This window comes from Tupaia chinensis, unplaced genomic scaffold (assembly GCF_000334495.1).
Source record: "Tupaia chinensis unplaced genomic scaffold, TupChi_1.0 Scaffold000313_1, whole genome shotgun sequence".
NCBI classification, from domain to species: Eukaryota; Metazoa; Chordata; class Mammalia; order Scandentia; family Tupaiidae; genus Tupaia; species Tupaia belangeri.
This window is the reverse complement of record NW_006159806.1, coordinates 3,953,857-3,981,713: the sequence shown is the minus strand read 5'-3', so window position 1 is coordinate 3,981,713 and position 27,857 is coordinate 3,953,857. Positions and strand designations below refer to the sequence as shown.

The 27,857-nt window shown below is 36.0% G+C and overlaps 1 protein-coding gene across 3 annotated transcripts in view; it reads right to left on the bottom strand.

Annotated features, from left to right (window-relative positions):
• VTA1 (vesicle trafficking 1) overlaps positions 1-27,857 on the bottom strand; it is a 74,859-nt gene that overhangs the window by 34,563 nt on the left and 12,439 nt on the right. For 2 of the 3 annotated variants that reach the window (XM_027772900.1, XM_006151090.3), the window contains exons 2-4: positions 23,714-23,808; positions 20,132-20,259; positions 19,424-19,499 (exon numbers count right to left, since the gene is read on the bottom strand). In XM_027772900.1, coding sequence (XP_027628701.1) covers positions 19,424-19,499; positions 20,132-20,259; positions 23,714-23,808 — 299 coding nt within the window. The remainder of the gene's footprint in view (positions 1-19,423; positions 19,500-20,131; positions 20,260-23,713; positions 23,809-27,857) is intronic. The other variant, XM_006151091.3, reaches the window with a different exon arrangement.

Here is a 27,857-nt window from a genome sequence, read left to right as displayed (position 1 = left end):
AAGGAGCGAAGGAGGGGAGAGGGAGAGGGAGAGAGAGAGAGAACGAGAGAGAGAGAGAGAATTTCCTGACGGGGTGTGGTCACACTGCAATTCTTTTTATTCCATTTCTCTGGAATGTCAGGATTTTAGCATGCACCACAGAAGCCCAGCATATTTTTTCAAGCCACTAGGGCTAGGATTAAAACTGCAGTCTGCCATTTGGGATCCAGCTCCCAGTGCAGTGTTTAAGCACTGTTCTTCACAGCGACCCCAATTATTTGACTGTTTGACCTACAGAAATAGCAGTAATATGGTTCATCTTTTTCTTCCTTCCATTCTTTGAGAACAAAAACTATGTGCTAAAAAATTTTCCAGGTTTTAAAAAAAATATTAAAAATCTCAAACAATTGGGGTGAAACACTGCAAATGTTAAACTATTAACAGTCTTGAGTGTCTAGGTTTGCATGTCCATTTGAATACAATATTTGCAAAATATCATTTTTAAACATTCATTATTAACATACACTCTAACAATAAAAACTAAAGAAGTAGTTATTTTAAAAGTATTAGTGGTCTAAAGACTATACTTTGGGGAAAATGCCAGATAAATACATTTAAATAAACAACTCTTTAGGCCCAATAATTATTCACTATTAATTAGGATCTTCAATTAGCAGGTGGGAAATGTATAGTAAGTCAATACATTAAATCTAACCTTACAGAGTTAACCATCCTCCCAGGGATAGGGAACCAAATTATAAAACATTAACATGGTATGTTACATATTTAGTTATTATCTAAACTACAAACAAGTATATATAAAATATATAATACAATTAGATACATACATACATATACATACATTATGATCTACATAAGTATTACACTTGTTTAGCTTTTATGAGTGGGAAAGAGAGAAAAATGGGGGAAGGGAGAAGAAAGGTATGGGAAGAGAGAGAGAGAGACACTTTTTTTTTTTATAGGGTTTTACTATGTCCATTATTCTTTTATCTCAATCTCTGAATTATTGATAAGTAGGACTGCAGGTGTGCAGAACTGTGCCTGGAATGTTCAGTTTGGCCCTGGGAACTAAACCTGAACTTTCCAGGTTTAGTTAGAAAGCTGGTTTTCTTTTTCTTTTTTTTTTTGGAGAGGTTTTTGCTATAGGGCGGGTGTGCTCACCAGAAAGACAGGGATAGAAAGCTAGAAATCACCCCCCTGGGGGACGGCCACACCACAATTCTTTCTCCTCCATTCTCCTCTTTAGATCTTGGGCACACATGCACATGCGCCCGGCATGAGTTTAAGCCGCCGGGTCCAGGACTTGAACCGCAGTCAACTACGTGGGAGTCCAGCGACATAGCCATTATGCTAACTGATGGTCCCAGAAAGTTGGTTTCTCATGTTTTATCACTAGCTGTGTGCCACTGAGGCTAGGGCTAATATTATTTCTTTCTTTCTTTTTTTAAAAATAATTATTTATTTTATTTTATTTATTCATTCATTTATTTTTTAGTTTGACCAGAGAGAGACAGAGGGTAACAGTGAGGAAGAGAGGAAGTGAGAAAGTAAGCCACCAGATTCAGGACTTGAACCCTGGTCAGCCATGTGGGAGTGTCCAGCACCTTAACCACCACACCACCTGCTGGTCCCCGAGGGCTAATATTATTTCTTAGAAAAAGCATATGGAAAAATTTCAAGAATAGAGAAAAATAGAATACAGGACAATTGATAAAGAAAATGGTACCTGTCCTTGCAGAGTATGTGAAAAAGTGTAAAGTGGTAAGACTATCCTGAGGAGAAAAAGTACAAGGGGCTTTCAAAACATTCGTGGAAAATGTGTATTATGAAAACATCATGCGTGGATTTCAAATTCTTTTGCACCAAAATAAACTCATGTTTTAATTCCATTTTTGGCATGAACTGTTTGAAGTCCTTTCATATCAGCAAAATTAGAACAGCAGAAATAAAGGAAGTATTTATGGATTGAAGATAAAAGAAAATAAACTGTCATGGGTAGAAGGCACATGTTAGGGGTTAGCTAGATAAGCAAAACAAACCCAAGATAAGATTAAAACCTTGAATTAAGGGAACCAGCAGTTAGCGTAATGGCAATGTTGCTGGACTCCCACGTAGTCGACAGCGGTTCACGTCCCGGACCCGGTGGCTTAAAACTCACGCCGGGCGCGTGTGCGTGCGTGCCCAAGATCCGGAGAGGAGAATGGAGGAGAAGGGATTGCGGTGTGACCATCCCCCCTGGGGGGTGATTTCTCGCTTTCTGTCTCTATGTCTCTGTCTGTCTGGCGAGCGCACGCGCCCTACAGCAAAAAAACCTCTCCAAAAAGAAAAAAAAAAAAAAAAAACCCTTTGGATTAAAATATTTTGAGTCATCAGAAAAGTCATGACATACTTGCCTTTGTTTTTCTATGCAAAAATGTGTCATGACTTTTCTGGTGACCCAACTGTATTCTATAGAAAAACACACATTTTACTCTTACATGGTTCTCACAATAAGTGTGAAATTTAGGGAGGTCACTTTTATCACATTAAAACTCAGACAGTACAGGACTATCTCAATGTAAATACAGTTTAATCCGGCGTTCAAGGCTCTCCACATTGCATACATTCTTTAGCATTATTTCTGTCAATGCAGACGCAGTTCTGCCTGACCCACAGTCTTTTCTCCCTTATCTAATATGGTTTCCTTTTTCACCAAAAGTCTCTTCTCCAAGGCTTAGCTCAAATGAATCTCCCTATGAACTCACCCTATTTTCAGCAAGTTAACAGTTATTTATTATATATTCACGTCATGGACACTGGTGTCCAATGTGAAAACTAGGGAATGGCTACCATCCCTAAGCGTGGTACCTGTCTTAAGTCCCATAATATTTCTTCATCTTCTCTTAGGAGTCTACAATCCTATCATTATAGAGATAAAGAATGCCATTACAAGAATGAAATGACTTACTCAAGGTCATCCTATTTCAGTTGGAAAGCCAGACACTCAATTCAGGGCTGCCCTGGTAAACTGAAATTACTACAATGCAATTCGCAATCTGAAGGAAATATATAAAATAAAGGAAAATGGGCTTTAAAAGGTCAGCTACTTAACTGTGTAATAATGCAGGATGTACTCAGGTAGCTATAAAGAGGACCATTCAGAAAGTGATTGAATAAATTGCTTAGTTTAAATTGGCTTCTTTTGGGATCTTTGAAAATAGAGGATGGGTTTTCCTCAATCTGAAATTATTTAACTCTGTCTATACTTACTGGTAAAGCTGTATAATTCTGACTTCAAAAGGTTCTTTCAGTTCTAAATTGATAACATGAACAGAGTAGAGAAGTTTAAACCACCTTGGGTTTCTTCATTAGTATGTGAAATTTAAGATGTTATTTTAAGATTAAGATGAAAAGGTAAATACTTTTAATTTATTTTATACATTCAATCACTATACATCACTTAGCTTGTAAAGTGAATAAACTTCACGCCAGTTCAGCTGAAGGTACTATACACATTATCATCAACAGATAATCATCCATTTCTGTGTTCAAAACACTTTTAAATGTGTCCAAAGCAGACAAATCAATAAAGTTTGATTTTTATTCAACAAAGTTTCTAAAGTGCTCCATTCCTGCAAACGGGTGTGTAAATTTCTGGCAACGTAACTCAAATTCACTTTACAATGCTATATTCTTTAAAAATAAAGGGTGATAAATTTTACAAAATATTTTTAGAGGGTAATTTCCAAGATGTCAATATTTTTGAAATCTGTGAACTTTTTCCCCCCCTTCTGGGAAACAGTAACTACAACTAGAACCTTTCCTTTTGTCCTTAGCCTCTAAGTTCCTGTTTTAAGTGGACTGATGAGAATTACCAACTGCTGCTAAATTTGGCTACTAGCGTCAGCGATAGTGAGTTTTTATTTCATTTTTAATTAACTCACACTTGCTACAGTGAAGAATAACTGGCTAGAAAATACCAACCACAGATTGGAGCAGGTGTCCTCAAATTTAGGGCATACGCATAAGTTTGTATGTATGTGTATGTATGCATGTATGAATCACATGAGTAATGAAAAAATAAACTTATGGCTGAAAATATGGAATATCTGATAAAAATTATTCTCCAGTAGCACACTGAAAAAACATGTTGAAAGAAAATGTTTCATACTAGCTATCTCTACTTCTTATATTTCAATTTTCTCTTGAGTCCATCCTAGCCAAGTTTTCATCCCATCACTCACTGCAAAAGCTTTTGTCAACCTATAGATTACGTCTACACTACTAGGTCTAATACTTAGGCATCATTTTCTTTGACCTCAGTATGCAAAGGTTAATACTTTGCCATCCTGGATCTCTCTTTTCATGTCATTTCCTGGTTTTCCTTTACCTCACTGGTTCTTTCTCTTTCACTGATCTGTTTATGTCTCACCATTGAAATTGCCACAGACTTCAGCCCTTGGACCCCCTTCCCTTCTTTTTCAATATTTCTCCATGATGTTCTAATCCAGTTTAATGGCTTTAATATATCACCTCATGCTAGCATCTTCCAAATATATACTTTGGGTCCCAAAATCTCTTTTAAACCTCAGAACTTCTACATCTAACAAGCAAGCATTCTTTCCATCATGATTAGTTAATAATGCACTACTGGGTCTCCCTTTTGCCACCTTTGTCCAGTACAGCAAAAGGAATCATACTTTTTAAATACAAGTCAAATCTTACCAATTCTCTCTCTTAACTCTTCCTCCCTAACCTTATCTTCTATCCTTTTTCACATTCTGGATGGTCATACTGTCCTTGGTATTTCTTGAACATGAACAGGTAACCTATCCTGTCTCAAAAACTTTGGACTTCTGCCTGTCTCTTCCTGGAGCATTTGAATGAGTCACTCCCTTATCTCCTTCAAGGCTACATTAAAATGTTGCTCTCTCAGTGAGGCCTTCCCCCCTTCCCCTACCATTTTGTTTAAAAATTGACCTTCCTATTTCTATGATTAGTCTATGACACTTAAAATATTGACATACTATATATATCCTCTTTTTCTATTATTAGAGACTGTGTGCACTCACCAGAAAGACAGGGAGGGAGGGAGGGAGAGAGAGAGAGAGAGAGAAAGGAAAAACACTTTCTAACGGGACATGGTCATGCTGAAATCCCTTCTCCTCCATTTCTTTATCCCACTGGGATTTGGAGCATGTGCCTGCACACACCCAGAGTGTTTTTCAAACTGCCAGGGCCAGTAATCAAACCATAGTCAGCCATACAGGATCCTGTTCCCTTAATCACTAGGCCACAGGCCAGCCTCCTTTTATTTAGTTATTTTTGTTGTTTGACTTTACCACAGGAATGTTATTCCCATGAGAGCAGGGATTTTTATCTACTGATGTATTACTAGTGCCTAGAACAGTGCTTGGTATATGGTAGAGCTTAATAAATACTTGGTGAAAGAATAAACGGATAGTAGATTCTAGAATCTATGCTTTTATGAAGAACCTGAAATTACTCTGAAGCTGGCTGGCCTGGAACTGCAATATGAAAAATACCAAACTGAAGAAAAACATCTTTCTTTTATTTCTTATGCTATAGGGCATATGAACTCACTGGAGACAGAAACAGAAAAAGTGAGACTCACCCTCCCGAATCCCACCCTATGGAAGATGGCCACATCACAGTCCCATTTCCTCCATTCTCCTCTCAGGATTTTAGGCAAGCATGCATGCCCAGTATGTTTTTCTAACTACTGGGTCTAGACTTGAACCATTCAGTTGGTCATGTGGGATCCAGCTACCTTCACCTCTATACCACTGACTGGCCTGCAAAACATCTATTGGCTAATGAATAGATGTGTGTTTTCAACCTGAATACACAATTTGACTCAGGCATACATGGAAAAGTCAGTAGACAGGGTAAGGGTGTCCATGAAACCCCTGAAATCATACACAAAACTAGAATATACAAATGTTAGAGAATTCATAGCTTTCTATAATATTTTTGAAGCAGTGATACAAAAGGGATTAATAATGTTTAATTTGGTGGCAATATCACAGATAATTTGTATTCTTTTAAAAACGTATTATTTTTTTTTACTTGCTATTATTATTATTTTATAATTTGACCAGAGAGAGACAGAGAGAGAAAGAGAAAGTGAGAAAGCAAGCCACTAGGTCTGGGACTTGAACTGTGGCTTCCCATGTGCACCGTAACCACCAGGCCACTGGCCAGCCCCAATAATTTGTATCCTTAGTCCTTCAATTTTCCCAAGTATGTTGTACAAACAACAAGGTTCTATCAAACTCCCAGGATCACTGGCATGTAGTATAATGAAAATTCTTGAAAAAATCACATATTAAACAAGCTCATTATAACAATGACTCAAATACTGAAGTATTTAAAATCCCAGATCATGTTTCTTGAAAGATTTACTCAACATTTTTATGCTTTTACTTTTTCATATTTTTCAAAGCAGCAATAATTTTATAAAACAAGCTTTACAAAGGAGAGTAAAACTGTGCCCAAAAAATCATAGCAAAATTTAATACACAGATACTTAAGTGTAACTACTCTATTTTTATTATAATATTGAAATTCACATGCCAATCAGCCAACACATTTCCAAATAAGGTATGAGCATTAACTGTTCAAAATTTAATCTACTAGGGAATGATAAAAAGTAAATTATGTTTTAAAAGATAATACAGTTTTCACCATAGTACATGAAACCCCAATATACATTTTACTCAGATTCCTCAACTATTTACATTTCTCTCTCTCTCTCTCTATATATATATATAAATAAAATGTATAAATATGTATGTATATTTTTCTGTGCTTGTTAAGAATAAGTAGGAGGGGACCAGCAGATGGAGTAAAGGCTACGTCGCTGGACTCCCATGTAGTCGACTGCAGTTCGAGTCTGGGACCCAGTGGCTTAAACTCACAATGGGTGCGTGTGCGTGTGTGCCCAAGAACCCGAGAGAATGGAGAGGGAATTGCGGCATGGCATTCCCCATGGGGGGTGATTTCTCGGCTTTCTGTCTCTCTGTCTTTTTGGCGAGCGCATGCGCCCTATAGAAAAAACCTCTCCATTTACTCTTTTACTGTGTATTTTCCAAGGTCAAGAACGATCTTATACATGATTATCAAAATCAGGAAATTTAACATTTATATACTACTGCCTAATTCACAGTCCCAATAAATTCTGTCAACTGTTCCCATGAAGTCCTCTGTAGTTATTTTTCCCTGGTATAGATCTCATCTAAAAGAAGTGCATTATTTAACTGTCATGCATTTTTTTGTCTTCAATCTGGAACAGCCTATTAATGTTTCCTGATCATTTCATTAAAAATAAAATGCCTAGCAATTCTTTCCTGATTAGTTAGGTTATGCACTTTTGGTAGAATTATCTGCACAGGGGTTTGTTTCCAGACACAGCACCCCAACCCCAAGTGGATACCTGAAACCATGAGTAGTACTGAACCCTCCATACACTACGATATACTACTTTTCCCTATCTGTACATACCCACAATAAAATTTCATTTATAAGTTAGGCATAGTAAGAGATTAACAATAACTACTATTAATATAGAATAATATATTGTAAAAAAATTATACACGTGTTCTCTTTCTCAAAATATCTTATTGTACTGTACTCATCAATTTATGGTTACCCACAAATGACTACGGACATCTAAAACCACAGAAAGCAAACAGTGGATAAGGGGGACAACTGTACCACTGAAATGATATTTGTCTTTCTCAGTTTAACTTATAATCAACATGATGTTGATTTGTCTGAATGCTGTTGGTGTTAGGTTTGATGACACGTTTAAAGAGGCATAAGACAGGTTTCTTCACTAAAGACGGATGCACTGTTTTCTTTTTTGACATTAATGAACAATTTAAAGGATATATTTAGAGACTAAAATTAATATCCTGCTCTTCATCAAACTTTCCACCTAGTACTTTTAAAACTCACTAATGATTTCCTAATTTCATTTTATTTATTAGCTAAAATTCTACCATAAAGAGTCTTTTTATTCTTCCATTACTTATTTCATTGTATTTATCAATATAGAACAATAGATTTTTATTTTTATTCAATGGATTATTGTCCATTACGATCATGCTTTGATGCTCAAATGACCGGATTTGGACAGTGAAACCCTTTTAGTTGGCTTCTGGGTCCCATAATTATGATACCATTTCCTTATTTTCTGGCACAAGAAGGTCCACTTTTAAGTGCTTTCCCTGACCCAGCCCTAGTTTCAAGCCTTTCTATGAGAATCCTAGATCCTTTTGTAGGAGAATGGTATTTGGAATTCCACATCAGGTATTACAGGTAAGTGCTCACCATGTAGTCACTGCTACTGCTTCATTATTGCTTCTAGCTTCTCTTGGTATTAAGACATAAGAGCCGTTTTTTTTTTTTTTTTTTTTTTTTTTGGATTTATCCATATCTCGCCAGACAGAGAGACAGAGAGATAGCTCAAAAGCCGTTTTTTTTTTTTTTTTTTTTTTTTTTGGTATGACTCAGTATGTATAAATATATATACTACATACACACACACATATATCTATGTTATATACATATATAGTATACATATATACTATCTATCTACCTATCTCTTTAATACATTTGAAAGTATGAATATAATTTTTCCCCTTCTAATCCAATACCACAACATAATCTAGTCTTCCCACATTGCATACTGTTCTATTTTCCTAGAAATAAAACTGTCTTCCTCAGTATATTGGGTAGTCAGAAAAGTCATGTATATTTTTCCTATGTTTTTCTACACAAAAATGCATCATGACTTTTCCTACAAACCAATATTTACTCATTTGTATGTCAGAACATAGAGTAAACAAGTATATAGAACTGCCATTCCGTATCATGATAAACCACACTATATACAACAGTTCAATTTTTAATACTGTCTGCAATAAATTTATGTACATTGAGATGGATAAATCTTTTTTTTTTTTTTTTTTGAAAGTGTTTATAGGGCATATGTGCTCACCAGGAAGACAGAGAGACAGAAAGCAAGAAATCACCCCCCCCCAGGGGGGATGGTCACGCCTAAATCCCTTCTCCTCCATTCTCCTCTTGGGTTCTTGGGCACACACACACACGCGCCTGGCATGAGTTTAAGCCACTGGGTCCAGGACTCGAACCACGGTTGACTACACAGGAGTCTAGTGACACAGCTCTTACGCTAACTGCTGGTTCCGAGATGGATAAATCTTAAATGTAACATTTGATGTTTTGACAAATATTTATATATATATGTGCATGTACATACACATGTATACCTTTGTAAACCATACCCCTATCAATATATAACATTTCTAGGTCCCTAGAGAGTTCATTTATATACCAATCTAGATCAATTTCCTGCACACAGAAACAAAAAATCCATTTTTTCACTAGAATAAACTTGTTTACTGCAATATTTTATTTGAAGAGGATCTTGAAGAGAATCACACAGTTTTTATTCTTTTGACTCTTCTTTTACTCAACCTAACACTTTTAAAGTTTATACACATTATACTATATACCAGTAATCAGTTTCTTTTTATGTTTAACACAATTTATCAATTTCCCTGATGGTTGACATCTGGGATGTTTCCAGCTTTGGACTAATGTGAATAAACTTCCTATGAACACTCTTGAAGAAGTCTTTTTCTGGACTTATATTTTCATTTCTCTTGGATAAATACCAGAATAGGAATCACTGGGTAAAAGGGTAGAAATATGTTTAACTTTGTAAAAATCTGCCAAATCATTTCTCAAAGTGCTTATAACATTCAACAAATTTCCACCAAGTAATGTATGAAAGCTCTTTTTTTTTCATTCTAGACATTTGATGTGTGCAGTCCTTATATTCACTTTAATTTTACTGATTTTTAAAAATTGCTAGAGGGCACATGTGTTCATCAGAGGGAATGGGGAGAGAAAGAGACAGAGAGGGAGGGAGAGGGAAAAGTGGGAGACAAAAAGCACCCATTATAATGTGGTGTGGTCACATCACAATCCTTTTTCACCATTCCTCCTTCCAGTGAAGATTTTGGGCTCACATGCCCGATGTGTTTTCCAAACAGCCAGGGCCAGGATCTGAATTGCAATCAGCTACATAGGCTCTCACGTCCTTAAATTCTGTTACAGAACTGGCCCTAATTTTATTGATTTTTAATGCTACTTATTTATTAATGACTAAGAATGAGCATTAAAATCTCTAATTACAATTATAAACTTTTCTATTATTTCTGTCTTGTTTTTGTTTTGTATAGTTTGGACCTCTTATAACTAGGTGTATAGACAATTATAACCACAGTGTCTTTTTAATGACTAACCCATTTTGCCTCTCACAATTCATCATAGTCTTATTTTATCTAACAATACTATGGCCATAGGATTTTGTATATTTAAGGTCTGCACTGAGTGTCTTTTTCCACTTTTTTTTTTTCTTTTTTAAAAGATTTTTGCTGTAGGGGGCATACACTTGCTGGAGAAACAGAAAGGGAGAAATCATCCTCTAGGAGGGTTGGCCACGCTGGACTCCCTTCTGTTCCATTCTCCTCTAAGGATTTTGCATGCACACGTGCCTGGTGTGAGTTTTAACCACTGGGTTCGGGACTCGAACCACAGTTGACTACATGGGAGTTATGATGTAACCACTACACCATCTGCTGGTCCCTCCATATATTCATTTTTAAAATACCAGTCCTTGTAGTTAAAAGAGTGTCTTGTATAAATGGCAAACAGTTAAGGCTTGCTTCTGTGCATGGTCTGAAAATCTTTACTTTCAAACTGGAATATCAGTTCACTTACATTTATGGTATGTACTGGAATTTAGCCTGAAATTTACATTTACATAGCCGGAAATCTGCATTTACACCTGCAATTTGTTATTTGTTTTGTATTAGTCCCATCTGTTTTTGTTTTCCTCTTCTCCTTCCTAACATTTTTTGGGTTTATCATATCCAAATTATATATATACGTATAGTTAAAATAATACTTACTTAGTCAAATATCTTCTAAAGAAAAAAAAGTGCCAGCATCTGTATATATAGTCTTATACATTTAACTATATTACTATGTCATGTGTTCTTCATTCCTTCCTATAAATCTAAGTTTCTATTTCCTATAATTTTCTTTCAGCTAAAAAAAACTTTTTAGCACTTTTTTAGGTCTTCAGATCTTTAGTGTAGATCTGCTAGCAATGAATTGTTTTGCCTGGAAATGTCTTCTATTTGTATCATTTGTTCAAGCAAATGCTATATATAGAATTCTGAGTTGACGGGGGGGGGGGGGGGGGAGTGCTTTTTCTTACTGCACTTTATGTTATTTCATCATCTCTGTCTCTACTTTTTCTTTATTTTTTTTCCCTTTTTTGGAGAGGTTTTTGCTATAGGGTGTGTGAACTTGTAAGAAAGACAGGGAGAGACAGAAAGTGAGAAATCACCCACCAGGAGGGGATGGCCACACTGCAATCCCTTCTCCTCCATTCTCCTCTCGGGATCCTGGGCATGCATGCACACGTGCCCTGTGTGAGTTTAAGCCACCAGGTCTGGGACTTGAATCGCAGTTCACTATGTGGGAGTCCAGCAACATAGCCATTATGCTAACTGCTGATCCCTTTACTTTTTCTAAAAATGAAGTCAGGCCACAGGTGGTATGGTGGCTAAGGCGTTGGACTTCCACATGGTCAACCACGGTTTGACTTTTGGATCTGGTGGCTTGCTTTCTCACTTTCTTTCTCTCTGTCTCTGGTCAAATTAATAATTACAAATAAAATGAAATAATTCTTTTTAAAAAAGTGCTTCGAAGCACTGTTATTCTGTGTGTAACATGTTAGTTTACCAAGACTACTTTTTTCAAAATTTTTTCCCTGTTGTCACTGAACTTTAGTGCTTGAACTATGACATTCTTAGGTGTGACTTTCTTCATATTTTCCCTTATTTGGGTCTCAATGAGTTTTTTGAATCAGCAAGGTATATCTTCACCAATTCTGGAAAATCTGCCATTATGTTTTTTCAAATATCTTTTAAAATTAATTTTATTTCTACTCTTCTTTTGGGACTCCAAAAGCTCACCTCGAACTTCCAAATACAGCCGTGATAATATACAATGCCTATGAATTTCCAAATAAGCACACCTAAATATAAATATATAAGATTGATCAGTTTAGGTTTCTATTAAAATTTTCATGTATTTTCTGACCTCCTCTTGCAGTACAAAGGATATTATTAAAATAAGGCTTATTTATTATTATATGCTAGAGTTATGCTTCACATTTGAGTTATACGTTGAAATTAGCAACAGATACCGATTAATTTAGCAGTCAGATTAGGCTACTTTGAAGGTCAAACATATTCAAATACCAGTAATTTCATATATTTTATATCTTTTTTGTTTTTTTTAGTAGAAAAAGTACCATATTTTCTTGAATCCAATATTATTCTCTAAATTCTTTTCTTTTTTTTTTTTTTTGGAGAAGTTTTTGCTATAGGGCTCGTGTGCTCACCGGAAAGACAGAGACACAGAGATATAGAAAGCAAGAAATCACCCCCCGGGGGGATGGCCACGCTGCAATCCCTTCTCCTCCATTCTCCTCTCCGGATCTTGGGCATGCATGAACACATGTCTGGCGTGAGTTTAAATCACAATCCCTTCTCCTCCATTCTCCTCTCAGGATCTTGGCCATGCATGCACACGTGCTCGGTGTGAGTTTAAGTCGCCGGGTCCGGGACTCAAACCGGGGTCAGCTACATGGGAGTTCAGTTACATAGCCATTAGGCTAACTGCTGGTCCCAATTCTCTAATTTCTTTTAAAAATTTCAACTCAGGTTTTTATCTTATACTCTGATTCACAAAAACTTCCTAATAGGTCTCAACCTATCCTTCACAATATTGCTAAAGTCTCTCCAGCAACTAATAAGAGCAAGTGTCAAATTTTTTAAAGCACTTATCACATGCTAGGTACACTTTGCTAAAAGCTTTATGTGGATTTCTCATTTGATTCCCAGAACAACTTGACAAAGTAGGTATTAATAATTTTCTTCATTTTTACATAGGTTAAGTAATGTACCCAAAGTCATGCACTTAAAAAAATGGCATAATGGAATTTAGAAGCCAATATTTGCATTTATAACTTCCTTATGTTAACACCACAAGCAAAAATAAAACCATTTGCTCAAAATTAATTGATTAATTCTAAGACACTGTTCCTGGTAAATATTACACAGAAGAAAATACAAGACATATGGAATTTCTATTCTAATAAGGAAGACATCACCTCTCTCATATTTATTATTATAATAATTACTAAAAATGAGACTTTCAGGACAGAGAGCATGAAAAACTAAGATAAGGTTTATGTACAGAACACATATTTTTGTAATTAAATGAATTCTTGCTTTATAAAACAAGCAAAATAAATGTCAGCAAGTAGGTTAGTGACTCCACACCTAAACCTCAGACACTGATTCCAAGAGAACTTCAGGAATGCTAAAAGTTTATATGACAGCAAATTCATTGAAATACTGAGACATAGCTAAAGAGTTAAATACAATACCTAAAACAGAGATAGGAAAGTTGAAGAACATAGTGTGGCAAAAAAAAGCTGAAGATGAAAGAAAATATAGACTATTTAGTTTTGTATAACTATGAGTAATGACTTAAAACTAGAAGGGAAAAAATATCAGGAAATGAACCAAAAAAAAAAATGCTATGAGTAAAGGAGATCTATTACATTTTAGAAAAGCTATGAAAGAAGTTCTGTGTAAACAGGTCTGAAGATTATTTACACCTACAGACAGAAAAAGAAAAAGCTAACTACTGCAACATATGAAATACTGACTAAGCAGCCACATGCTTTCTTCGATATCTTACTCAGGGTGCAAATTTATACTTAATGCCAAAAAAAGGAATAAGAGTAGAATGAAACAAAGGCTTCCTTTCAATTATGCACAGTATAATTTCTTCCAAAATATAATACTATATACAAAAATGAAGTGAATACATTCATAGTGAACAGTCATTTTAAGACTCTAAAGTCACGGGGGAGCATGTGTGCGTGCATGCCCAAAATCCCAGGAAGAGAATGGACAAGAGGCTTCAGTGTGGCCATCCTCTCTGGGCAGTGATTTCTCACTTTCTCTCTATCTCTTGTGAGCGTACATGCACTATGGCAAAAAAAAAAAAAAAAAAAAAATTTATTTTTAAATATCTCCATCTTGATTATAAAGTTAATAAAATTAAGGTAACTTAGAAATTTACAAGTAAAAAGTATAGAACAATTATAATGAGGTTCCCCTTCCTCGTTTAGACTTTAGTATTTCTCAAACAGCTTTCTTAGTGGAAAAGTTTCAGCCTTGTTACAAAGCTACAGAATATCACGCAGTAGTATAATAACACTGCATTTCCCTTATAAATGAACAAATAGGCTTTAACAAGTCCTGAATGAAATACCCATAAAAGGAGGATATTATTTTAAAAAAAATGTATCTACCTGAAATCCTTAAAACTCATTCTTGTCCCACTTTTCTGTTTCCTGCTTTTTGTCTCTGCTAGTATTTTCAAAGTACAGGATGAAACTAAAGTGAAAAGGAGGGAATGAGTTAAAACTGCTAAATATTTTGAATAACCACCTCATGTCCTCGGTTTTTAAAATCAACTCATCTTTTTTTTTACAGATTTTTTAAAAGAATTTATTCAATTTTGTTTATTCATTCATTTATTTTAATTTGACCAGAGAGAGAGACAGAGAGAGAGCAGAGGGAAAGTAAGCTGCCAGATACGGGACTCGAACAGTGATCGGCCATGTTGGAGTGTCCAGTGCCTTAACCACCATGCCACCTGCTGGCCCCCAAATCATCTCATCTTTTAAGATTTCTATAATACTAAATGTTCCAAGAGCTTGTGTCTTGTTTTATACAAATAATATCTAAGTCATAAGTAAACACAATCCTTAGATTTTCTTGAATAATGAAGACCTGTGAGAAACAACTTAAACTACTACTTTGTTTACCTGTGTTTGTAAGAGCTGATAAAATTGGGATCAGCAGATGGCCTAATGGTTATGTCGTTGGACTCCCTCATGGCTGACCATGGTTTGCGTTCCGGACTTGGTGGTTTGAAACTCATGCCGAGTGTGTGTGCACTTGTGACCAAAATCCTGAGAGGAGAAGGGACTGCGGTGTAGCCATGCCCTCTGAGGTATTTTCTCGATTTCTGTTTCTCTGCCAAGTGTACATGCCCTACAGCAAAAAAACTCTCAAAAAAAAAAAAAAAAAAAAAAAGGGAGAAGAGCTGCTAAAATTATGGGTAGGGTATATTCCTTCCTATTCCACCAAACTGAAACATTATTTAAAATTATTAACACTTGGGGGCCAGCAGATAGCATAGTGGTTACGTTGCTAGACTCCCACATGGTTGACCGTGGTTCGAATCTCAGACCTGCTGACTTGAAAATCATACTGGCTGCGTGTGTGTGTGTGTGTGTGTGTGTGTGTGTGTGTGTGTGTGTGCCAAAGATCCCAGGAGGAGAAGGTATTGTGGCATGTCTGTCCCCCCGGGGGCGATTTCTCCCTTTCTCTCTCACTGGCAAGTGCAGGGGCAGCCCTTTGGCAAAAACCTCTAAAATAAAACTTAACACTTTAAACTATCATTTTTGTAAACCTAGATCTCAGTAACGGTAATGAGAACTCCATATCTAGAAATAAATAATGATGGAAAAACAACACTGGAAAGAAAATGAATTTGAGACAAAGCTGATCGATTTGATTGATCTGAGAGATATATAATGGAGTATGGACAATATTAACAACAATTTCTTTTCTTTGCTGGCTGACTTTACACATTAACTAAGCTTAGTTTGTGGCAAAAAAATTAGTTCACTCATCATGTAAAGTAACATTCCTACAGCATTATGGATATAAGAGAAGTCAGTAAAGTGTGTCCGTAATTTGTAAATTTTTATATACAAGACTTTCAGTCAAAGTACACATTTTGTAAGCTACAGCATACTTAAGTTAGTAAAAAGTACCTATATAAGTACATATTAACTATGCACATACACATTTCTTAACCTAAATATGCAGAATTTACCTAAAGGCCCAAGAAGGAACCTCAGCCCAATCATCTAACTACTGAGACTTCCCTTTCCATTCTGGCCTTAGAATATTTCATTTCTTCTTTCCATACCATTCCAGTCCTCTAGAGCTACTCGGAATCTTTTATCCACCAACAAACTTGTCATTTCCTACTTTATTCTGGTGCCAGTGCAAGGCAAAGGAGAGCTTAAAGTAGCAGATTGGGTAGTTAAGATGGGAGAAAAAAATGTTGCCAACATTTTGAGAAAATGCCCCTTACACCCTTTGTATTCTTAAGTAACCCCAGTATCTGAACAAGTCCTAACCTACCACCCCCAAACTTTAAGCCTTCTCAATAGCCTAAGTTTAGAGTCTTTGCCCTATTAACTATATTCAATAACTAAGGAAGATGCTCTTTGTTAACGGTACCTAAAAGGAAGCCTAGATTTCTCTCCTGAAAAACAGATGAATCATACTATTCATGGGTGTGCTGGTATTATATCCTATGTGCAAAGAATCTGTCACTTAAGACTTCTAGAAATCAAGTTCTTTTTCCTATTGTTTTGACCTATTATCTGGGTTCCTCCATTTCTAGCACTTAAACTTCAAAGGACTGTGTTCTTCTGAGTTGATGGCAAAGGTAATTTCCCTAAGTAAAGAGAACTAAGAGAGTGCAAGAAGAGAGGAAGCATCTAACATACTGATCTGTGACTTCACCTTATCATGATCTCCTCTGGTTCCATGAATTTCTATGGCCAATTCTATGTCTGTTACTTTATTAACAACTTCTTTGTCTTATATTTTAAATATAGGTGCTTACCAAACAAGTTTATTGAGTCATCCTCATTTTAAAACTAGCCACTTTACTTGAAGAAGTCTATCCAAGCTCATAACTGAGTTGTTCTTTCTACTTGGCTGGTTTCTTGTCATTTCCAAGAATCTTTTGGTGATTTCTTTTTGTATGCCATACCTGTACCTTAAATTTTTAAGATCTGCATCTGAAAATACTACACTTTTCTTAAATCAAAAACAACCTACCACGTATGATTCTCCACCTCCTACCCAAGATCCCAAGCAGCTTATAAATCACCACTCTAGTTCATTCTATAGGTTCTTTTCATACAAAGGCATCCAAGCATAGTTCTTTATAAATATTCCACTAATCAGAGCTTGCTGGCCATCTATCATTTGTCTGATGTGGCATGTGACTTACTTTTCTAATCTGAATTCTCACTCTTGTTCTTTACTCACCTGGCACAAAACTACTCAGTTCTGCACAATGTCCTATCTACTGCATTTTATCTCTGTATCCCCAGGTTACCTGAACATAGTGCCTCATATTACTAAAAGAGTAAGAAGAAATCCCGATCAATAATGACAGTAGGAAGGGAGCGAAACACAGTGGATCCTTAAGAACTTCAGTTTACAGAAAGGTGATATCCATTGCAGGTTTTCACACTTCAGATGCCAGTTCTCTTACACCGTACTCTGCCTCAAGAAGACCTAAGAGCATTCATTTTCAATAGGCATTGTTGCCCTATATCTTAGAGCATGTTCTAAAAACATCTAGGGTTGTTTTAGTTATCCTAATGATTAATGAATGCTACTGGCATTGTGTGGGCAAAGGCCAGGAATCCTGATGTTGTGAAATACAAAGACAGTCATATCCAGCTATAAAAATGATCTCTTATTACCACAACTTTGAAATGTCCTGCACAATTTTCATTCTGGCAAGACCTCTGCTTATAATTAAGCCTAGAGCTTAACTTTATTTTCCATATAAAGAAAAATAATTTTTTTACAGTTTTGACATACGGTCTTTTATAACAATGTAAATACCTCACATGTAGATTGTACTTTCTTTTGTTTGGAACTTTACTAAGAGCTGCTTATCATTAAAAAAACTGTCCTATAATGAAAAAAGAAGGTTCTCCTAGTATTCAAATCACCAATAAAACACCTCATTATCAGTCTCATTTCTAGCTCTCATCCTCTTACAGAATAATATCTCCCCCTTTGGAAAACAAATTTGACATGCCAATGACAGTCTACTATAGTGAAAACAACAAAGTAGTCTGTCACTTAGTCTCAATTTGCTCATTATCAAAGGATTATATACTTTGCTTATAGTCATTATGACAATCAAATTGATAAAATGTATATGATGTACCTTATAAAACACCAAGTCCAGGGACCAGCAGATAACATAATGGTTACATCACTGGACTCACACATAGTTGACCATGGTTCAAATCCTAGACCTGGTGGCTTAAAACTCATGCATGCATGTGTGCATGCATGCATGTGTGCATGCATGCCGAAAATCCTGAGAGGATGGAGAAAGGACTGCAGTGTGGCTATCCCCCCGGAGGTGATTTCTCGCTTTCTGTCTCTCTTGTTTCTGTCTCTTTCGTGAGAGCACATGCCCTATAGCAAAAATCTCTATCTCTCTCTCAAAAAAAAAAAAACAAAATGCCAAACAATTTGCACTGTACAATAGAAACAAATCATATATCAGTACAATAATACTAATAACTGGAAATGAAATAGAAAAAAAAGAACTAAACAGTATCTGTTTATGAGGTAACAACTTAGAAACTTAAGAGCATAGACTATTATTAATATATAAACACTTAACTTACTATAAAAAATAAAATATTAAAAATAATTTTATAGGCTAGCAGGTGGCACAGTGGTTAAGGGGCTGGACTCTCACATGATTGATTGAGTTTTGAGTCCTGAACCCAGTGGCTTTAAACTCCTGCCAGGTGCATGTGCATGCGTGCCCAAGATCCTGAGATGAGAATGGAGGAAAGGGGATTGTGATGTGGCCATCTCCATGGGGGGGTGATTTCTCTCTCTGTGTGTTTCTTCAGTGAGTGCATGTGCCCTATAGCAAAAATCTCAAAAAAAATCTTCTTGTTTCTGTTTATTTATTTATTTATTTTTAAATTCCCAGAGGGAACATATGCTTGCCAGAGAAAGAGAGACAAAGAGGGAAAAAGCAGCCCCCAATGCATGCTTGGACCACTCCAATCTCTTCTCCTTCATTGCTCCAGCCTGCACACACAAATGTCCAACACGTAACTTGCTTTCAAGCCACCAGGGCAGGGACTCAAACTGCAACTGGCCATGTCTGATGCAGTTCCCTGAACCACTAGGCAACAAGGCTGGCCTTCTTTTTACCTTTATTATGAGGCTACTAAAGAATTAAAAGTAACATTTTTTGATTGCCTGGTATTTCTGAGGGATATGCTGCTCAAATTAAACAATGTAATAACAAACTGATAAATAGTAGCATTATTGGTTTTCTTTTAATGAGACAATAAAGAATGTATACTCACTTCATCAGTGAGTTCTCCAAATACTGTTATGACATCTATTAAAAGACTTGCAGTATAGAAGGACTTGATCATGTTTCTGGAAGAGAAAAGAAAGCTGGTCTAGTATAAATGAAAAACATTAAACTATGTATTAGTCATGCAAGTATAAGGAAAAATACTCGAGTATTTATAAAAGCACTCTGAAATTAATGTTGTAAATAATACTAGATTCTAAGAATACAATCCTTTTTTAATCTGTTATTAAGAAAAAGTACCCATACTTCAAATAAATTTGCTACGGCAAGGTTTGATGATATGTTTTGATTTCGGAAAATATATTATCTTAATCCATAACAAACATAATTCATTTCTCTGTACTTACACGTTATTATAAAATGACAATCATCTGAGCTGGCTGAAGTGGATTATTTCTAAAATCAACATCACTGGGCCTGGCTATAATTCTGTCTAAATTAACTTTAAGATTTTACTAAATGTTAAAGAATGGCTAATTTAGGGTATATTTAGTGAGAAAATAAATTTGCCCTCTTTATGCTATTTTTCATCAAAAGAAAAGACCCTATTTGTAACCTGAATTTATTCTGAGATTCTACAATTAGAAAAATAATTCCAAATTATTAATTAGAAAACTAGAAAGTATTCAATAGAAAACTAGATATATAGTAACCAAGCTTATAAAATAATTTTTGTTTTCCTTTCTTTACTTACTTATGAAATCGCCCAGCACGATCTTCATTGTCTGCATACAAAAACATTTTCAATGCATAATTTTCCAAATGGGCACAACCAACTATTTCTTGAGTAATAGCTTCGTTATCACCCAACTGTTTCTTAAGCTAAAATAAAATAGTACACAAAGGTTATGATTTGGATTCTCAGAGTGTCTGCTTAAATACAAAGAATCCTAATAATAATTTAAAGTAAATTACACTCATTTTGATAAAAAAAAAAACTATCAATGAAATCTTGCAGAAAGAAAGTTGTTCTGCCTCAGACAAATGTACTTAAAACAAAATTCAATGATTACAACACCTTTTTTTTTTTTGGAGAGGTTTTTGCTATAGGGCACGTGCACTTGCCAGATAGAGACAGACAGAGAGATAGAGAGTGAGAAATCACCCCCCCCCGGGGGATGGCCATGCCGCAATCCCTTCTCCTCCATTCTCCTCTCGGGATCCTGGGCACGCATGCACACGCGCCTGGTGTGAGTTTAAGCCACCGGGTCCAGGACTGGAACCACGGTCGACTACGTGGGAGTCCAGTGACATAGCCATTATGCTAACTGCTGGTCCCAATGATTACAACACTTTTAAGGAAACACATTTATGATACTGTGAAAGTATAATTTAGGTCTAGTAATCAAAATAAGCAAGAATAAAAAGACATCAGTATCTATGTGAAGTATTAGAAACATATTTCATAATGATGCTGCATTATCTAATATATCATCGCTTTCCCTAAAAATGAAATAACAAAATTACTTCCTAGGCATACATAAGTTAAAATTTTATTTTGTCCCCAATTTAAATTCTTCTATCAAATATGTATTTTTAAAAATTCTAAAAGGAGGGTCCAGCAGGTGGCGTAGTGGTTAAGGCATTGGACTCCCATGTGGTCAACAGCAGTTTGAGGACCCATCCTGAGAGCTGAAAATTTACATCAGACATGTGTTCCCAAAATCCCAACAAAACCATGGAGGAGAAGAAAGTGCAGTGTGGCCATTCCCCCAGGGGGTGACTTCTCACTTCCTCTCTCCAGTGAGTGCATGCCCCCTATGGCAAATCTCTAAAAAACAAACAAAAAGTACTAAACGGATCAGCCTTAGAGCATATTGTTTTAAAAAAGAGGTCTGGGACCAGCAGTTAGTGTAAAAAAAAAAAAAAGAGGTCTAATTTTAAGGAGGTATAAGATGAAAAACTCAACTGGACTATGGAAGCTTCTTAAGTTTAGACAAACGTGTTCCTCAACCCAACACAAATGGTATCTCTACTAATTTTCAGTCTGTATGCCCCATTCCTTCACAAACTGTTTAAAAATTTCCTTTTAAAGATCTGCTAGTGTAAAAATTAAATAAAAATAAACCTCAGGATTTTTCATAAAATCAATAAAGTAAATATTAAGGTCCAGGAGATTTAAGGAAATTTTGGTTATACTTATTTTGAACAACAACAGAAACACAACAAAAAACCCCCAACTCGCATACAACACTGATTTACTATATCCAGGCCTAAAATACTTTTTATTTTTTGAGAGAGATTTTTGCTGGAGTGTATGCGCTTGCCAGAGAGACAGAAAGAGACAGAGAGACAGAAAGAGACAGAGAGACAGAAAGCAAGAAATCGTGCCCCAGGAGGCATGGCCATGCTGCAATCCCTCCTTCAAACTCCTCTCGAAATTTTGGGCATGCATGCACAGACACCTGGCCTGAATTCTTTTTCTGGGACTCAAAGCGCAGTCGACAATGTGGGAGTTTGGTGACATAAGGATTATGCCATCTGCTGGTTCCACGCTAAAATAATTTGTAAAGGCAGATTTAATTCCAGGAAAAAAATCTTAATATGCTCAATTTCAACAGGAATTACTTAGCCACAGAAACACAATGTACTAGAAGTTTTAAAACCGTAACACCAACATTATAGTACAAATATTATACAGCATTGTGCCCTCACAGTGGAGTGGACATCCTACTTATTCTTTGATTTAGTTAATAATAAACTCTTCATGTGTCCCTTTTTAAGTCTGACTTTATACTTTAATAAAAAGAACTGTTTGAGTTTCATTTTATACAAAAGTTATTATAGCCTAGCCATTACTGTTATGCTGTGAAATTAATAACGAGATATATTATGCACAGAATGCCCCTTAGAACTGGATCAGACAGGCTGTAGGAGCACCTGAAAGCCCCCAGCAGCGCCCCAAACCCACCTTGGGTGGTTAACAGCAGACGGTAGGAGTTACTGATCAGTGGGCCAGACACCAAGTTGGAGAGAATACTCTCACGCAGGTTGTTTAATACAACCAGGTAGGGAAATGGTGTTTTAGCACAGGCTTTTAACTAATTTTCCAAAAATAAGAAAAATGAACAAAAATAATATAAAAAAAGTCTGGGCTAACTAGTGTAAATGATTTTGGTATTTAGTAATGTCTAAATTTTGCTTCTCTAGGCAAAATAAGGCAACTGATTGAACAAGTTTCTAATTCTTCTGATCAGGAATATAACTAAATAAGCAAATACTAGATTGTTGGAAAAATCATGATGTATTTTTTCTATACAAAAACACACGATGACTTTTCTGACAACCCAACAGAAAGTAAGCCTCAGCCATTAATGTGACAACCTTAGATGAGATGAATGAGTACGCCTTGATTTTGTTCAGAGAAAGTCATAGTGCAAAGCCCTGATTACTACGTGAGAACGCTATGTGACACTGACTTCTTTATGCACCAACACCTAATCCAACCTGTTTAATTTCCCCTCAAGAGGAACCTCTACAATGACCTGTGAGTTACACTAGATTCAAGAGGGTGACTCATTCGTCACATTCACATTTCTGCAAGAGAGGAAGATGCCTGTTCCTAAGAGAATCTTGTCCTGGGACCAAAAGAAGAGAAGATAAACAATGTGTATCAATTCTTTCACTGTCCCTTTCATGAAATAGTACAATTTGGGACCAGCAGTTGGCGTAATGGCTATGTCGCTGGACTCCCCATGTAGCTGATTGTGGTTTAAGACCTGGACAGGTGGCTTAAACTCACGCCAGGTTCGTATGTGTGCATGCCCAAGATCCCGAGAGGAGAATGGAGGAGAAGAGATTGTGGTGTGCCCCTCCACCCCCACCCCCCCCCCGCCGGGGGGTGATTTCCGCTTTCTGTCTCTTTGTCTCTCTGTCTTACTGGTAAGCTCACACACCCTATAGCAAAAACCTCTCCCCCCCAAAAAGTACATTTTAATTATTAGAGCCATTTAAGAACTCTCAAATTAATCACCCACATGACTGTGTGAGGAAAGGTCAGAAAAGGTTCATAATGCATAAAAGGATGAGTCAAAAACCATCTATAATAACATGGAACATGATGCAATAGGCAAAAGTATTTTAACCTACTTGAATTTATACTTACAAATCCTCTGGCAGTATGGTGCAAATAAAAACAAAATGTGTTTAGTTTTCTCCTATTTGATATTGCTGGTTGCCACTAAGGGACAAGAACTAAAATGCCAATGTATACACACAAATGAAATAAAATAGAATTCTGTACAATCAGAAAATAAATGATCAATGTTTAACTTACAGCTTCTAACTGATCCATTAACTTTGATAAAAATTTACGACATTCAGGAGTTTTACTATCAATCTTCATTCCAGTCTGCATTGCATATAAACGACCTACAAGGAAAAGAGATGTAATTTCATTTTCGAACATTCTTTTTTGTTTAAAATATGTTTCAGCTAAAAAGTAATTTGAAATTTAAGAAAAATTTAAAAACTTAGATTTACTATGAACTTCTTTTATAAAGAACACAAAAATATTACTGAAGTACATAGATTCGCAATGGTAACATTTTTTTTTTACATAGATGTGCGTTCTTTCTTGGCATTACTGTCATTATTATTATCAGAATTACTCATTTAATTTATTATTATCTTTCAATTTGCTACAGGGAACACACACACACCATAGATAAAGAGAGGTAAAGCAAGAAAGCAAGTCCCCAGACCCAGGACAAGACCCATGGTTGACCATGTGAGGAGAGTCCAGTGCCTCAATCACCATGCCACCTGTGGACCCCTTAATTATTATTCTTTTATTATTATTATTATTATTATTATTATTTAAATGACAGTTCCTAACCTGTCAAAGAGACCTGCAATTCAACTGGTAAGTAAGAGCAATCAGAAAAATAAGCACACATAGAAGAATTGTCAGGACAAGTGATACTGGTAAGTACACAATGTGGCTGGGAATAAGATTTGAACTGACGTTTACAGAGGGAACTGTTTTAGTCACTTTTCCGAAGATATGATCATATGATTTTTACCTTCCTATGTATTATCTTTAAAAATTGATATCTACTCTCTAAATAAATATACTTTCTCTTGAAAAACATAATAAAAACATTTATGGTGTGTACATATTCCATCTGTAATCTACTTACATTCCACAATATGTCTTGGTGATCTATGCAGGGCTAGCATTTCATAGTGTGAATACATCACTGTAACATTTAGGTTGTTCTCACATTTTCATTACAGATGTACTACCATACCTCCCTGTGCTCACATGTAAAAGTAACCTGGGGTAGAATTCCTGGGGCACAATATATGCACCTTTTTCATTTTTGAGAGCTATTTTTAAAATGAATTCCAAAACAGAGAATTGTCATCCAGTTATATCCGCAACATATGCAAACATACATTTCCCCAAACTCAAAAAAACTGCTATTATTAAGCCTAAGTTTCTGTCAATTTGAGAATTGAAAGTGGTATTTCACCATTTGATTTTGCATTTTCTTGACTACTAAAAAGGTACTAAATATTTACTAGATATTCTCCTTTATGAATTAGAAGTAGCTATAAAACTAAAAGGAAAAAAAAAAAAACAACAAACCCTGCCAAATTGGCTTGCTTAACAAATGGACTCATGGCAATTCTTTATACAGTATGAAATAAGGTTATAAGCCCCCCACCAAATGGAATCTTGTACACACTATCCTCCCTCCTTGCTTTACTTTTCTCTCAGCACACATCTCTTATTTATTCACCCTCTGCCTCTACCCAAACTAGAATTTAAACTCCATAATGATGGGGACTTCTGTCTATTTGACTTGCTGATGTATCCCTGGCATCCAAGATAGCACTTGGCCTTCAATAAACATTGCATGAATAAATACATGAATGAAAGAATAGTTCATTCTGTCTCTATGATTTAAATGTCACTTCTATAATTTATTATCATATATTAAGTTTTCATGGAACAATAGGACCAGTTCTGTATATTTGTCTATCCTGCTGTGTTAGTTTACTAGTCTATTACTGTTTTATTTACCAGAACTTTATTTACAGGGCTTGGTACCTGCTGCTACTCTCAGGAGTTCCAAGTCAATTATAACTACCTGACAAAATCTTCTTAAAAAAATGTCCCCCCTGGGACACTCACTCTCTCTGGACAGTACACATACTCTATTGTAAAAATCTCTCTCTAAAAAAAAGGTAGCATTCACATAGTTACCTATTTATTATATCTATGTATTTTTAATAGTGTTATTTGAACATACTTTTAAATGCTTAGGCTTTTAATCTGTGACCTCATCTTACAGATCTTGAAGTTTATTTTATCAATGTATTTACTTCCACAAATTTAAGGGTCTATCCATCCAGGTATTAACAGAAGAAAGAAATGGAGTTCCAAATGTGTCATATAGACTTACACTGCCAAGCAGTATAGAAGCATGGCTTTTTAAAAAAATATTTAACTTTATGTATTTATTTATTTAAATTTGACTAGAGAGAGAGAGAGAGAGAGAGAGAGAGAGAGAGAGAGAAAGCCGCCGGGTCTGGGATCCAAACTGTGGTTAGCTATATGGGAGTCCATGCCACCTGCTGGCCCCAGCATGGTGTGTTCAGGAAGATCCAGGATGCAAAGGATGCAAACCCAGAGCCTTCCCACAAGGTCTTCAGAATCCCATATCAGTGTCCCAAATGCCTGCACAACGATGGCTGGGCCACATTTCTTTTTAAAAAAAGTCTACCACATGAACTCTACAGATAATATATTGGCTGCAAATATTATGCCCAGTATTTAAATGTTTTGATATTGTTTTAAAGTACAGAGGTGTATGTTGTTCACATATTCTGTACTACCATTTATGACCTTCCCCCCACCCCCATCAACTCTAAGCTTAGAAACTTCATTTATCTCCAGAAGCTTGTTATTCTATGATTTTTATAGTTTTTCCTATGGTTTAATTTTTCAAATTTAACTTAAAAAATTTTGTCAGAGCGTGTGTATGCTTGCCAGAGAGAGAGTGAGAGAGCAAAAGTGAGAGAGAAGGAGGGACAGGGAGAGAGAGAAAGCAACCCCCAATGGAGCTCAGTCAGACTGTAATCCCTTCTTCATTTCGCCATCATGTCAATATTTTGGGCACCAATGCACACACACCTGGCATGATCTTCAAGCTACCACGGGTGGGATTCAAACTGTACCAATGGCCATGTGGGATCCAGCTCTGTTAACCACTAGGCAATGGGGTCAACTTTCAAGTTTCACTTTATTCGAATTTCAATTTCCCAAGCTACTGCTTCAAAATCAATAAATAATCTTTTCTTTCTCTAATGGCTAGTGGGTCATTCTTCTATATTTTCACATTATATACTTTCTGGTTTTGTGACTTTGCTAAAATCTGAGATCAAACATCATGTCCTTACACAATATTATCTATACATGATCATATGCTTTTTCTTCCACCAAAATCTAATCTTACTATGTCTTAACTGTATGGCCAACATTTCCTAAAGACTATTTCTGATGGGACCAGCAGATGGCATAATTGGTTACATTACTGGATTCCCATGCAGTCAACCATGGTTTGAGTCTTGGGCCCAGTGGCTTAAAACTCATATTGGGCACATATGTGTGCAAGCCAAAAATCCAAGAAAAGAATGAAGAAGGGACTGAAGCATGGCCATCCCTCCTAGGGGGTAATTTCTTGTTTTCTGTCTCTGGTGAGCGAACGTATCCTATAGCAAAAGCCTCTCTCTCTCTCAAAAAAAAAAAAAAATTATTTTTGAGACAAACATAATTTTTAAGAATTCATGATAGAACACATGTGTCTGTATGAAGGTGGAGGAGTGAGAGAGGGAAAGATAAGCACTCTCCACACAGTCTGGTTATGTGGCAATCCCCTTCCTCCAGTCTTCTAACCCATTAGTCTTGAGCATTCATGCATGTGCCCAGCATGTTTCAAATTGAATGGGCGGGGAATTCCAACTGCAGTCACCATGTGGGATTTGGCTTTTCTTTAACAGCACATTATCACTGCACCATGGAGTTGGCCCAAGAGAAGAATATTTTTAAGAGAAGACTGTTTTTAAGAAAAGAGCTTCAGAAGAAAGGGCTCTGGTATATAGCGGGTATCATTTCCATGACATGCTGCTTGTATATCACATAAAAGAGGTACTACCCTAAACTATACTGAAGACAAGGCCTTTGAGGCTCTTATGATTCAAGGGATGGGCAAAACAATTGGCTAGGATATGGGTGGAAAAGTATTAACATTTATGCTGGTATTTTTATTTCATTCTTTTAATATTTGCTATATATATGTATACACACACACACCCCTTATACTACACAGTGTGAGTACATCAATAAATACATGTAACTTACATCTAATTTACATAACATATTGGAGATTTGTGTTCAGTGTTTTCTTAAC